The 14,076-nt window shown below is 45.8% G+C and overlaps 1 protein-coding gene and 1 pseudogene across 1 annotated transcript; both read right to left on the bottom strand.

The window, feature by feature from the left end:
* Positions 1-4,156: 4,156 nt before the first annotated feature.
* LOC127310369 (RING-H2 finger protein ATL13-like) lies at positions 4,157-4,932 on the bottom strand (annotated as a pseudogene).
* A 4,409-nt stretch (positions 4,933-9,341) lies between these two features.
* On the bottom strand, positions 9,342-13,595 carry LOC127307503 (potassium channel KAT1). Its single transcript, XM_051338227.2, has 11 exons — positions 13,190-13,595; positions 12,878-13,093; positions 12,618-12,773; positions 12,481-12,538; positions 12,033-12,350; positions 11,067-11,306; positions 10,885-10,983; positions 10,756-10,788; positions 10,472-10,657; positions 9,791-10,382; positions 9,342-9,642 (listed from the first exon to the last, which is right to left on the bottom strand). Exons 1-11 carry the CDS (start codon positions 13,357-13,359, stop codon positions 9,530-9,532), a joined length of 2,181 nt encoding a protein of 726 aa, XP_051194187.1. The 5' UTR covers positions 13,360-13,595; the 3' UTR covers positions 9,342-9,529.
* Between the last annotated feature and the right edge of the window lie 481 nt (positions 13,596-14,076).

Here is a 14,076-nt window from a genome sequence, read left to right as displayed (position 1 = left end):
TGGCTTTAATCCTTTCGGGGAGCAGAGCTCCAGTCATAACACCTAGCCAGTGACTCTATGTATCTATAACCTTCCTCCTTGGTTGTGCATGAAGCGGAAGTTCATTATGATGCCAGTGCTCATCCAGGGCCCGAAGCAACCCGGCAACGACATTGGTGTGTACCTGAGGCCATTGGTTGAAGAACTTTTAGAGTTGTGGCGTGACGAAGGTGTACCTGTGTGGGATGAGCACGAACAAAAGGAATTTAACCTACGAGCGTTGTTATTTGTAACCATCAATGATTGGCCTGCTCTTGGTAACATTTCAGGGCAGTCAAACAAGGGATACAATGCATGCACACACCTTGTTTAGGTGAGACTGACGATAATTATTTGGGAAACAAGAATGTGTACACAGGGCATCGTCGATTTCTTCCAAAACAACATCACGTAAGAAAGAGAGGAAAGCATTTCGGAGGTGAGGCGAGATAACCGAAAGAAGCCTACCCGCCCTCTTTGGGAAGTTATATATGATATGGTCAAGGATTTAAAAGTGATCTTTGGAAAGGGTCCCGGCGGACAATCATTCCGCATGATGTTGACGGACACGTACCCATGTGGAAGAAGAAGTCGATATTTTGGGAGCTACCCTACTGGAAATTCTTAGAGGTTCACTCTGCAATCGACGTGATGCACGTGACGAAAAATCTTTGCGTGAACCTGCTAAACTTCTTGGGCGTGTATGGGAAGACAAAAGATACACCGGATGCACGGCAGGACCAGCAAAGTATCCACGAAGGAAACAACCTGAATCCAGAGAAGTATCAAGGTCCTGCCAGCTACGCTCTTACCAAAGAGGAGAAGGAGATCTTTTTTGAAGTCCTGAGTAGCATCAAGGTCCCGTCTGGCTTCTCGTCGAATATAAAGGGAATAATAAACATGTCGGAGAAAAAGTTTCAAAACCTAAAGTCTCATGACTGCCACGTGATTATGACACAATTACTTCCGGTTGCATTGAGGGGCTTCTGTAGGAAAATGTTCGAGTACCCATTGTGAAGCTATGTGCGTTCCTCAATGCAATTTCTCAGAAGGTGATCAATCCACTTACTCTACAAAATTTTACAGAAGGATGTGGTCCAATGTCTAGTCAGCTTCGAGTTGGTGTTCCCACCATCCTTCTTCAATATTATGACACATCTCCTAGTTCACCTGGTCGAAGAGATTGGCGTTCTCGGTCCTGTATTTCTACACAACATGTTCCCCTTTGAGAGATTCATGGAAGTCTTAAAGAAGTATGTTCATAACCGTGCTAGGCCAGAAGGAAGCATCTCCAAGGGCTATGGAACAGAGGAGGTCATTGAGTTTTGTGTTGACTTTATTCCTGACCTTAAGGCGATCGGTGTTCCTGAATCGCGCTATGAGGGGAGACTGCATGGAAAAGGCACGCTAGGAAAGAAATCAGCAACGTGTATGGACGGACATTCTTTCACTCAAGCACACTACACAGTTCTACATAATTCCATCTTGGTGGCTCCGTAAAAATTTCCGAGGCGGAACTTCCGAAGATGCCATAGGGCATGTGCACCAAGGGCATCTTCGACAAGTTCCGCCACGGGAGATTTCCCAACCCTTTCCCCAACATTGTTAGAGGAGATCGACGGAGTCTTCCACGGGCTTGCAGGGAAAAATTTCCGAGGCGGAACTTCCGAAGATGCCATAGGGCGTGTGCACCAAGGGCATCTTCGACAAGTTCCGCCACGGAAGATTTCCCAACCCTTTCCTCCATCCATGGTGATGAAACTCTCCATCCATGTTGGCTTGTTGAGCTGCTTCCCATGGTGTATCGATGCTCCTTTTATAGGCACGGCGCCGCTTCTACTTTGTCTTCTTCTTCCTCCGACAGGGCGTCGTGCGCTACATACTTTAGCTCATCGAGCAGAGCGTCCTTATCCCGCCGACAGCTTTAGTACCGGTTGCACCCACCAACCGGTACTAAAGGTTACCCACGCGTCCTTATCCCACCGACAGGGCGTCGTGCGCTACATACTTTATCTCATCGAGCAGGGCGTCCTTATCCTGCCGACAGCTTTAGTACCGGTTGCACCCACCAACCGGTACTAAAGGTTACCCACGCGTCCTTATCCCACCGACAGGGCGTCATGCGCTACATACTTTATCTCATCGAGCAGAGCGTCCTTATCCCGCCGACAGCTTTAGTACCGGTTGCACCCACCAACCGGTACTAAAGGTTACCCACGCGTCCTTATCCCACCGACAGGGCATCGTGCGCTACATACTTTATATCATCGAGCAGGGCGTCCTTATCCTGCCGACAGCTTTAGTACCGGTTGCACCCACCAACCGGTACTAAAGGTTTGCCTCTGTCTTCCCGCCTATTTTCTTCTCGCGCTTTCCACCGGTTCCCGCCTCTGTCTTCCCGCCATTTTTTCACTATATATATGTAGGCTTGGCCACCATTTACATATCACATCTAGACTCATATCTGCAAACCTCAACATTCTCTCCCATGGCTTCCATCGCATCTCTAACCCCCCGGGAGGCGGAGGCGCTTTGCGCCTCGAACTACCCCTGCACGCCGGCAGACTCTGCGTCCCGGCCCCGGCGAGGTTGCTAAGCGTCGGAGGCGTGCGGTCCCTCCGGTCCCTCTAGGTGTGGCGCGCGAGATGGCCATCACGAACCACTACTACTTCGAGCTCACGCCGAGCAGCGGAGGAATCCCCGGTGGCATCCGACTACGGCCCGACTTGGGAAAGCTTCTTCATCAATCGGCGTGAGAGGGCGCTCGCCGAGGCACGAGGAGAGGCGGCCCGCCTCCTTCGAACTTCAACGAGGCCGGCCGTCGGGCTGTGGTGGCGCGGCCGGACTCTCGAGCGTCATGGCCTACCGTGGCCCCCGCTGCGCTACCCTCGGTCCCAGCCCACGCGTGCTCACTGCCGACATTCGAGTACCGCGACCCCGATGCCGGCGACGATGATGACGGCGACTACGACGACTACGGTGGCGACTACTACGGGGGCTAGGCACGAGTATGACTGAATGACTCCAACAGTAGAATTTGGCCATGTATCTTTAATTTTCAGTTAAGCTATGTACTTTTAATTCGAGTTCACTCGTAATAAAATTTTATTCCCGCCCTTTCTTTCCCGCCTTTTTCCGTCGTACGTGGCGGGAAAGTTTCCCGCGCGGACGGCGTCGTGGCAGGAGTAAAGAATAGAAATAGATAATATATAGAAAAGAATTAGAAAATATATAGAAAAGAAATATAAAAAAAGGATATAGAAAACAAATAGAAAAGAAAAACAAACGGAAATAGAAAAGAAATAGAAAAGAAAAGAAATAGAAAATAAAAAGAAAAGAAAAGAAACACAAAAGAAAAGAAAAAAAAAACAGAAAAGAAAAGAAAGAAGAAACAGAAAACAAAATAAATAGAAAAGAAATATAAAAGAAATATAAAAAAGGATATAGAAAAGAAATAGAAAAGAAAACAAACGGAAATAGAAAAAGAAATAGAAAACAAATAGAAAAGAAAAGAAATAGAAAATAAAAAATAAAAAGAAAAGAAAAGAAACACAAAAGAAAAGAAAAGGAAACAGAAAAGAAAGAAAAAACAGAAAATAAAAAAGAAATAGAAAAGAAACAGCAAAAGAAAAGAAAACAGTAAAAGAAAAAAGAAAACAAAAAAACAAAAAAAAAACATTTGGTACCGGTGGGTACCACCAACCGGTACGAAAGGTCTTTCGTACCGGTTGGTGGGCAACCGGTACCAAAGTCTTCTCCTTGTTTACACTTAGCGCGCGGGCCAAAATCCCCAAATCGCCGCATTTCTTGAGCACACGCGCGCGCCGTCCGTCGCCGTCGCGCACCACGCCGTCGCCGCCGTCCTTCGTGACCGCCAAGCCGCACCACGCCGTCGCACACTCCGTCGCCGTCACCGGCCGCTCCCCCTACGCCGGCAACCAGCGGTCGTCTCCCGCCTCCTCCCTCTCCTCCTCCGACATCGCCTCCCTCCCCTCCTCTGGTAGTGCCTCCCGCCGCTGCGGCTGCCGCCGCCTTCGCCGCAGCAACCGCCGCCTCGCCTCCACGGGCTTCAACCGCCGCCTCGCCACGCGCAACGGAGGACGCGCGCGTCTGCGGGCATGGCGCGTGCGGCGCCCTCTCAACCGCGGCCGCGCACCACGTATTCGACGAAATGCCGCTCGGCTCCAGGGACGCGGACGGCCATGCCGCTCGGCTCGGCGTCTGCCGCGGCACGCGTCGCGGGCTCGGCCATGTCGCTGGAGCTGTCGGACGACGGGGCTGCAGAGGTCGGCGAGAGTTCACCGGGGGCGAGGAGGCTCCTGCGGCAGAGCGGGCAGGTGGAGTGGGACAGCAGCCAGGTGTCGATGCACTCGAGGTGGAACGCGTGGCTGCACTTGGGCAGCAGCCGGAGCTGGTCGTCGGCCTCGAACTCGCACGAGCACACGGCGCGATCGAACGGGTCCTTGCCGCCGCCCGGGACGGCTGTGGTAGAGGAGCACCGGCAGCGCGTCGATGAAGGCCTGGTCCACGCCGGCGTCGTGCGGTGGAAGAGCTGCTGCAGCTGGCCACTGAACGCCGTCACGCTCTCCGCGTCCTCCCGCGCCGCCCTGCGCCGCCGCCGCAGCCGCAGCAGGTGCCGCGCCAGCAGGTGCAGCAGCCCGCACACGAAGAAGATGATCGCCATCACCGCCACGATGAACAGGATGCTCGGGCTTATCTTGTTCTGCAGCACCGACCCCGGTGACGCATCCGCCGACGACGAGCTGCTCATCCTCCTAACACCGCCGCCACCGCCCCAACTCTAGTAGGAGTAGTACGGATCGAAGTCCAAGCTTGCCTTTACGAATCAGAGGAAAAAGATGGAATCTTGCTGGCTACGAGTAGGTGAAGGATCTTGGCATGGCGACTCTGGATTATTGGTGATGGCGATGCAGCGAGAAAGGAAGGGAGTACTTGCCGTTGCAGGTCTAGGGGGGAGGGAAGCTTTGTGTGAGAAGTCACAGGGAGAATAAATTGCAGAGATCGACCTTTTGAGCTCGAAAAAATAGAAACGAATCCATTGAGAGAAGAGCGAGAGGAGGAGGAGGGGGAACACCGTGTCCGTGGCCGTGGCGGTCCGTTAGGGTTTTTTTTTGCTTTCTTCATTTCAATTGTTATCCATCTAGCAATCTGTTATATGATCATTACATGATGAATGAAATATAATTGCTTTCTTCATTTTGCAGTGACATTGAGGTATGGAGGACGGCACCTTCGTCCGAGATGAGGAGGGGGAAGAAGCGGTGCAGAAATTGATCTATGAGAGTGCCCGTGCTCTGGAACCCGACGATGGAGATGACAACGAGTACCAAGACTTTCTGAATAATTTTGGCGAGGGACTTGAGTCTGAACAAGTTAGAAAAGACAATGAAGTGTCCATCACAAACTCCGGCGAGGTGTATATCTATGTATCAATTAGTATGTGTTCATCCCTAGATGCATTCATTTATTTGTATTGCACTTATTAACGAATAATTTTTTCTTTTAGCCTTCTGGATCATCGAGCAAGTCTGTTAGAACAAAAATAGGCCCGACGCGGGTGCTAAAGGGCGAGGGCAGGTTAGCCCTCACGGCATTCAAGGATAATGGTGAACCAGTGCATCCCAAGGAGTTTTGCCGCAAATTTACAAGTCAATCCGGAGTTATTGTTAGGGACCATGTACCGATCAGCATTCAAGAGTGGCATAAGCCGAAGAACCCGGAGAGTGGTGCTAGTTATGTCAACGACACGATGAAAAATTTCTTTGGGACACGCTACTGACAAAGTTCAGCCTACCGGAAGACATGACGGAAGGCCAGGAGAATAAAGTCAAGGAATGGACATTGAAGAAGATGGCCATACAATTCCAGAGATTCAAGAAAAATTTATGGGACAAATATAAGAATGAAGATCCAGTATTCGATGATAATCTAGTGAAGATAAAAGATCACTGGGCCGCATTTAAGGAGTATAAGAAATCGTCTACTTTTGTGTCCCGGTCGAAGAAAAATACCGAAAATGCTGCAAAGAAGAAACTTCCGCATCATTTGGGGTCAGGTGGCTACAAGAGTGCCATTCCGAAGTGGGCAGCGTTTGAGAATAAACTGATTGATCATGGAATCACTCCACAGACATGGGACTGGCCCGAACGGTCCAAGTTCTGGTTGTTCGCTCATGGGGCAGGGTTGGACCCAAAGACAGGGCTGATCGTTGCGAAGGGAAAATGGAAGGAAAAAATTGAGGCAATTGTGCAGAAGCTTGTAGATGCAATTGAAAAGGTCGAGAAAGGGAGAGTACATTCCCGATCGAGAGAATGACGAGCTGACACTCACTCTGGGAACCACGAACATGTTGGACGGTGCAGAGCTCGCCCAGGTCTCACCATGAAGGAAGCGTGGCCGGACAGCGCTGACACTTATAGAAGCCATTCGCGAAAGAAGAAGAAGGACGCCGACATTGTAACGGAATTGTTAACTAGGGTGGAGGCTCTTGAGAGAAATCAGAGGGCACCTGATCAACCGCTGTTTCTACAGGATCCACAAGCCGATGCTGCCCCATCTCAGCGAAGAAGCAGTGTCGGTTCCTCGCATCTTGACGGATGTGGAGGAAGCTACCCCGTGGATTATGTCACGGAGAAGGCAGTTACGAGCTACATATGTTATTCTGGACCGCGTCCGTTAAGGTGGCGGTCGGCTATGTGTACCCAAGTGAAGATGGAGCAATTCACCATCATATGCCCATTCCACCTGGCTGTGTTCGTGTCGGGGTGGATGAAGTTGTTCCGGGTTTTGAAACAGTGGAGCTTGATATTCCTAGAGGTGAAGATGAGAGGACACTGGCCGATGTCAAGCACGGTTTCGCCCTATGGCCGAAGAAGTACGTCGTCCTTTTGCAAAGGCCACCAACTCCTACACATGAGCAGCAAATGCCATCGACTCCTCCTGGTGGCGATCCTGGTGAGCAGCCAAGTCCACACCTACCCGAGAGGGACCCCGCGTGAGTCCACCATCTCGAGATCCTCCGCGACGTAAGACAGCGTCCGTTAAGCGGAACGGTACGCCGCCTAGGAAGAAAGCTAGAAAGGAGAAACAACTGCCGCCTGCGAGAAGTTACCTTGGGAAAAAACTCCGGAGGAAAACGCGGAGGCCGTTCAGGCCGAGTTGAAGAAATGGTTTGCACCGAAAGTGCCGAGATACCTTTCGAGAAGACACTAGATCCGGTGAAAGTTGTGCGTACTGTTGACAATCTATATGACCCTGTACCATCGCCGCCATCTGACTATGCGCGTTCTATTGAAAGGTCGTATGACAAGATGATCGAGGCGACAAAACCCGTTCAATCGGGTATCGGGAGATAAAAGGGATACACGGTGTCGCCCCGCGCGGACAACCACCCGTGCAAGCGGTCGCCCCGCTCAAGGTGTGTGACGGGCAGACCGTTCAAAGTTCTCGACAAGACGCACCTGATTCCGCCTTCGCTGAACGAGCATATCAGTTTGTTCAAGGGAAAGATTTGGTCGAGAATCTCAGGAAGGTACCAACATGTATGCGTAACTTGCATTCGTGGTACCTTAAGGCCTCAAAGGAAGGGATCGAGACTATCATGGTGCGAGTTAGGGAAGAGCACTACTTCCGGGAAGTACTTGTGTGAACGTTGACTTCGCCGAACTCTTTCAGTTATACAATCACCGGGCCCTCGACAAATCAATCATCGATTGCTATTATGCCTTAAGTAATTTATTTATTTAATTTGAGAAGTCGTTCATTGTCTGCAGATTATAATCTTTTGTGCGCTATATTATGCAGATCGAAGATGCTCGAATGCAAAAGGGACGATATCACAGACATTGGGTTCATTGACCCGCACACAATGCATGTTAAAACCATAGAGAATCCCCTCTATAACAAGGATACACCGCAGACTTTGCTAAGGTTTTTGAAGCGACAACGTGACAAAAAGCTAATAATTTGGCCTTACAACTTCGAGTGAGTCTTACTGTCTTATAACACATTATATTTTGCTCACCGTATGTCAAAATTTTAACTAATGACTTATATATATGACACTACATATTGAAACGTGCGTAGGTTTCACTTTATTCTTCTCGTCATCAATTTGGAAATTGGAGAAGTTGAAGTCTTTGACTCACTAAGCAAAAAATCGGAACTATACGTGTCTTGTTTTTTAATGCTCAGAAGGTAATTTTAATTCTTATCGGTTTGTTTCGTTAATTTCCTGCTTTGAACTAATTGATGACTCTTTTATGCATTTTCTTTTGTCGAGCAGCGTATGGCAAACTTTTATCAAGGAAGATAAGTCTCGTGAATGGACACCGAAGCTGCGATGGCGTGCGAAAGTAAGTAGTACTACCTAGGTCCACACACCTTTTAATTATCATACTTGACTATTGTTTGATTGAATTATATTCTTGTAAAGAAATACCCGCAACAACCTCCGGGGACCGATCTCTGTGGATTCTTCGTTTGCGAGTACATCCGCAGAATTGTCAGCGAGAAAACGAATAATGAAAGAAATAAAGAGGTACAAAAACAATCTTCACAAATTTGTTTTGTTATCATAAGTTGTGCTGAGTTTCAGTAATAGTTGTTTCATGTATTCATTTGTATCTTATTCTTTTATAGTTGGCAAGAAAGCGGAACAAGCTCTCAATCGATGACCGCTTCATAGTAATAGGCGAGGAATTGGCGGGATTTTTCCTTCGGGACGTCATACCACCACTCGCAGAGTACCACTATGAATGAAGATGTACATGTTACATATATAGTTGACTCGAAGAGTACCACTATGCTACATGTAATAGACATATATAGAGTACGCCTCGGAGAGTACCACTATGCATGAAGATCGATCTTCATGCATAGTGCTACTTAATTTGCGATCTTATGCAATAACATGTGTGTTATATTATATGCACCAACTTGCTATGCATCATCTTGATCTTCATGTACTACCTAAACCCAAACGCGTTTCTGGTGCATCGACGCGATATGAAACAAACCGATATCCCTAAACCCCTCCAAAAACCCTAAAAAACCAATTCTCTGCCGCGGCAGAGATTTGGGCAAATTCCCTGCCGCGGGTGGGAACCTTTGGTACCGGTTCGTATTACCAACCGGTACCAAAGCTCCTTGGCCCTGAGCTCTCCTGGTGGCCCACGTGGAGGGTCTTTTATACCGGTTCGTAAGCAACCGGTACGAAAGGGGGGAGGGCTTTAGTGCCGGATAATTAATACCGGTTGCTCAACCGGTACTAATGCCCCTCTGGAACCGGTACTGATGAGAGATTTTCTACTAGTGAATTATAGGCATTGGAATGATGTTAATGTCAGTAATGATCAAAACTGTTTGTAAGAATGTCCTTCCTCTTTATATCTTCAGTCGGAAGCTGTGATGTGTACCCATTACTTTTGTCTGGATTGGAGCACTTGAAGCTCTATGTGTTGTCTGGTTAGGCTGGTATGTGCATATTTCCTTACATCTGAAGAAAGAATATGTGGTCTCCATCTCGGATGACACCAATGTCATCTATTTCTGCGTAATCTCTACTGACCACTTTTGTAGGATGGCAATCTGGAAACTTCTGTCCTGCATTGTGATGAAATATCTGATGAGAGAAATGCATGTCACTGCATCTAATTTACTATAAATTATAGCGTATATCTGATCTTCGCTAAACACTAATCATACTCAATGGACAAAAATCATAGTCAAAAGCTAGAAAGTTTTCACTTACTGCCAATTTCGATAAGCTCCTCTAGTGAACCAGGCAGGTTGATAAGCTTCCCATTCTGTACCGTAGAACCTGTTGTATTATGAGGGTATATATGAATTGTAACTCTTTTATTGGCTACTTTTTTGCAGCTGTAATCTTGATATCTGCTCCTTGCTATGTTTTCGGATGTCCCGTGGGGAGAACCTGGCTGCGTTGCTGTATGTATTGTTTGCCGACTGCTTGCTGTACTTTTGTCTTCAGAATTTATTTTAATGCAGAACTCTTCAGCACTTGTTCTGGTCTCACAGTTTATGTGAACCTCACTTAGACCCTCTTCTTTGTCCATCATTCCATCTGATATCCTACACTTGCAACTTGACTTGTTATGGGTGTTTCCCACCTGTGACGCTTCTCCAAACAACTTTGTTGAATCAGTACCATCTCCAAATATTGGAACCTTGTTTCTGAAATCTATACTTTTCTGTTCAGTGTAATGCAGGTGTGACCATGGGAACAGCCATTCTTCTCGAGGAATATGAAGGACGCCATGCTTGCTCAAGAATCTTTGGTCTGGTTGATTGCCTTCAGGTAAATTTTCCTGTAGCTTCAGTTTCTGTACATTGACATAAAATCTTGTTAACTTCTGTTTGACAAATTTAACTGTTAAAGGGCTTGACTGTGTATTTCAAATTGAAGCCACACCTGGAATAGATTGTTCATTAGAATGTTATAGTCTTCCCTGTGATTTTGAATGGCCTCTGTAAGTCTTGTCCTGCTTATTCTCAGGAGTTGTGACAGTTCAGCTGTGCGGAAAGTAAACGGCTGGGGCATGTTACATAGAGCACCAACCTCTCCAAACATATCACCATTTGTAACTTTCACATACACCTGCTTACAAGAATTCATACTATTTTAGTACTGAAAATAATATATAGAAATCTTAACTATATCTTGAATATCTGTGTTGTAGTGAAAGAAACTTATACCTGTTCGTTCCCGTTTATGGTTGTTATCATATTCTGGAAAAGATAACAGAATAGTGGTAATTAGCTTACTGGTATTAGGTAACTTGCAAAAACTTTGGCTTCTAACTTTGTCAGAGATAACAAACTAACCACTGCTCCTGAAACTATTAGGTAAACATCTGCTGCCCCTTCATTCTGCAGTATGATATCTTCCTTTGGTGGAAAATACTCAACCTGCACTTCCATGACCTATTGTCCAACAAATTATATTATTACATATCACCAGTTCTCCTAAGATAGTTGAATGAACATCGAGTGAGTGGCTATATTACCAGTTCTGCTATGAAACTGTTGGATACTCCATGGAAGAGGTAGGCTCGTCGCATGATTGGTAAGAATAAGCTGTATGCTATGTTCGAACGGATTCCTTTTGGGAGACCATTTAACAGAGCTTGCTGGTTATAGCCTTCTGTCTTGAACTGTAGGCAGAAGTGAGACAGCATTTGCTGCTTAATGTTCACAGGCAGTTGATTTCGTGCTGCGAACTCTGAAGCCGCATGGATTGAGTCCCTCTGCATCATTTAAAAGACAGCAATATGGAGCTATATGTATGGAAGAATGATGGTAACCATTGTACTGAAGTCATTGATTATGCTGGTTCCAGTTGCTTGAGTTTTTTTTTTTTGTGTAAGACCTTGATTAGCATGTTTTTTTGTCTGTGTTCTTGTAATCTAAAACTGGCAAGTGGGATATAAGAACTTGGTACCCTGTGGAATCCATGCAATAACAGGATTCCATTGATTTATTCCCTTGCCTGGCTGTTTGAAATCCTACTCCGGAAGTCTACATAATAAATTAAGACCTTAATAGAATGACCCAGCCTGGACTAGTTTCCAGCATGGGACTACTCAACGTAAATGATGGTTCTGATGCCCATTCAATTCATGGAACATAATGGTGCTTTCCTACTTAGAGTATTGCCACCTTGAGTTTTTAGTTGCAAATACCTTATAATGCACTGTGTATGAGTCGCTGTGTAAATGCACTTCGAGCAAGCATGATTTGTATGTTACCATGCATTTCATTTTCCCATAACTAGAAGTGCTAGCTTATTTTCCAAATCGTGGCAAGTTTAGTTGTATGAGACCCAAATACAGCTAACTTCTACTTTTTTGTTTTGGTAAAAATAAGGATTGAATAGCTATCATCAGTCTATATCCTTGAATTTTAACTTATAATGGATACCTAATGACCAAGTATAGCATTAAGATATTTTGTGAATAAGTTGAGAAACATACAAATATCTGGGTGCGGCTGGTGCCATGAACAACCAGGTTGGTCATATTGCCAATGAGATAAGCTGTCAATCCCAGATTAAAGAGCATATAGAAAATATCAAAGAGCATCTCTCTTGGGTTCTCAGCATGTAGGTCCCCATATCCCGTTGTTGTCAGTGTTGTAATGGACCAGTACAGTGCAGTAACATATCTAGTCCATAAGCTCTCTGATCTGAATGTAGGCATCACAGCACCAATCCATGTATTCTCTGGGTAGGGGTATCTGTCAGCAAGCATATAGTTGAAGCATCCAGCGCAATGCACCGCAAAGAGGGTGACCTGCATTTGATCATTACATATTTTATACAGATGAAGAATCAACAAGCATTTGTTCTACTGAGAAAAATTAAGTATTCTGTGCGGTTCAATCTGTCTAGGATGAAAGTTCTAATATATATGAAAGACTTACAGAAATAAGCTTTGAGCACCTAGTCCAAAAATAGTTGAATCGGATATCCTTCTCCAGCCTGGTTACAAGAAGATGATCAAATTTGTGTTGGATGTCAGTAATCATTCAAATATGAAGGAGCTGGAGAAGATTTGAACCTGGCAAACAGTGTACTAACTCGGTGAAGACGCCACAACCTAAGCATATCAAGTATCTTAAAGGAAAGGTCATTTCCCTTGTGTGTAAATAGGAGGATGATCGGTTGAAATGGAGCTGTTGAACATACATCAAAGATGAACCAAGTTGATAGGTATCTGCGGAGGATCATATTTTGTCAATGTAAGGGCCAAAAACACTTGGGCCTTCTCAAATTTAAATGTGGGATTAAGATGAAAGAAATTATGAACCAGATACAAACCTTACTGCAATTCTCTTCCGATTGTCCACAAGAAGATGTGTTTTTCTGTCGACATAAGCTACAAAGAATGTCAAAACAATATCAATGGCAAAAAAGCTATTGACAATGTTCTCAACTAGCATAAGCTTAGAGGGCATGTCCCTCAAGAATGCTAGTTCAAATGGGCAAGCCCAGGCGGAGTAAATAACTAGGACTATAAGGAAGAGCTCCCAAAATCTGAGACACAGAAAAAGCAAAGGAAATCATGTCAGCTGCTGATGTTTTCTTGTTCTTACAGCATGAAAGGAACAGAGAGTGCAGTGTGAACCTCACCTGTAGCGGGGATCATAGGGCGAAATGACGAACTTCTTCAACTTATTGGAGTGGTTTATAGTTGCACCAAGAGATGGCAGTAGCTCAATGGAGAAGTTGTCACTACTCCCATCGATTTGAAGTCCATCCCAGAATTGGTGGAAGTAAGATTTTGAATGAGCTTGAGTCATGCTTGATTTTGCTGTTCTTTGCCACTCAGCTCTATGTGCAGAAGGTGTGGAGGGTGGAACCTATATATATATATATGCTGCAGCAGATAAACATGCAGAGATAGGGGATTCGAAGTGAGAGAATCTCAGAAACACAGAAGGAAATGCTCTTGTTTTATACTTATGAGGAAAAAAACAGGGCACGTGTGTTTTCTATGGGTAGCGGGAAGCCGTTGGCTACATGCAGTCGGCAAGGTGTATCACACGTTCTCCTCGAAGCCTTGTGCTTCTTGTGGTAAATGAACTGAGTGGTGTGCATTATTTGCCGGAGTGTTGTACATCCAGTTTTATGATGAAGTGGTTGTGACTCACAATGAATTCATCAATAATTATCATCCCATCATCTCAAATATGTAGCAATCGTGAGTAACCAAGTCAAGATATAACTAAGGATGCACGTCATCGGTGACCAGTATTGTGGTAGCCTAGTTCCACAGTGTCTTCCACATGTTTGTGCAAATATGAACAGCATAGCTAGAGAATGCGATGTCAAGTAATTTGTGGTGGACTTATTATCTTTGGGTATATTCTTTTGGTAGGTGGGTTCAAGACTTGTTTTAGTGACATGTGAAGGATCCAGTCTCTTGGTCTCATTAGTGCAGATGAAAGGTTAATAAGCTGTCCAAGATATCTTGTCAAGTCTAATCCAAGCCTCCGTGTTCTGATGCCTACCATTTA

The sequence above is a fragment of the Lolium perenne genome, chromosome 6 (assembly GCF_019359855.2).
Source record: "Lolium perenne isolate Kyuss_39 chromosome 6, Kyuss_2.0, whole genome shotgun sequence".
NCBI classification, from domain to species: domain Eukaryota; kingdom Viridiplantae; phylum Streptophyta; class Magnoliopsida; order Poales; family Poaceae; genus Lolium; species Lolium perenne.
Note: the sequence above shows the minus strand (reverse complement) of the source record. Positions and strands in the feature narration are given on the sequence as shown.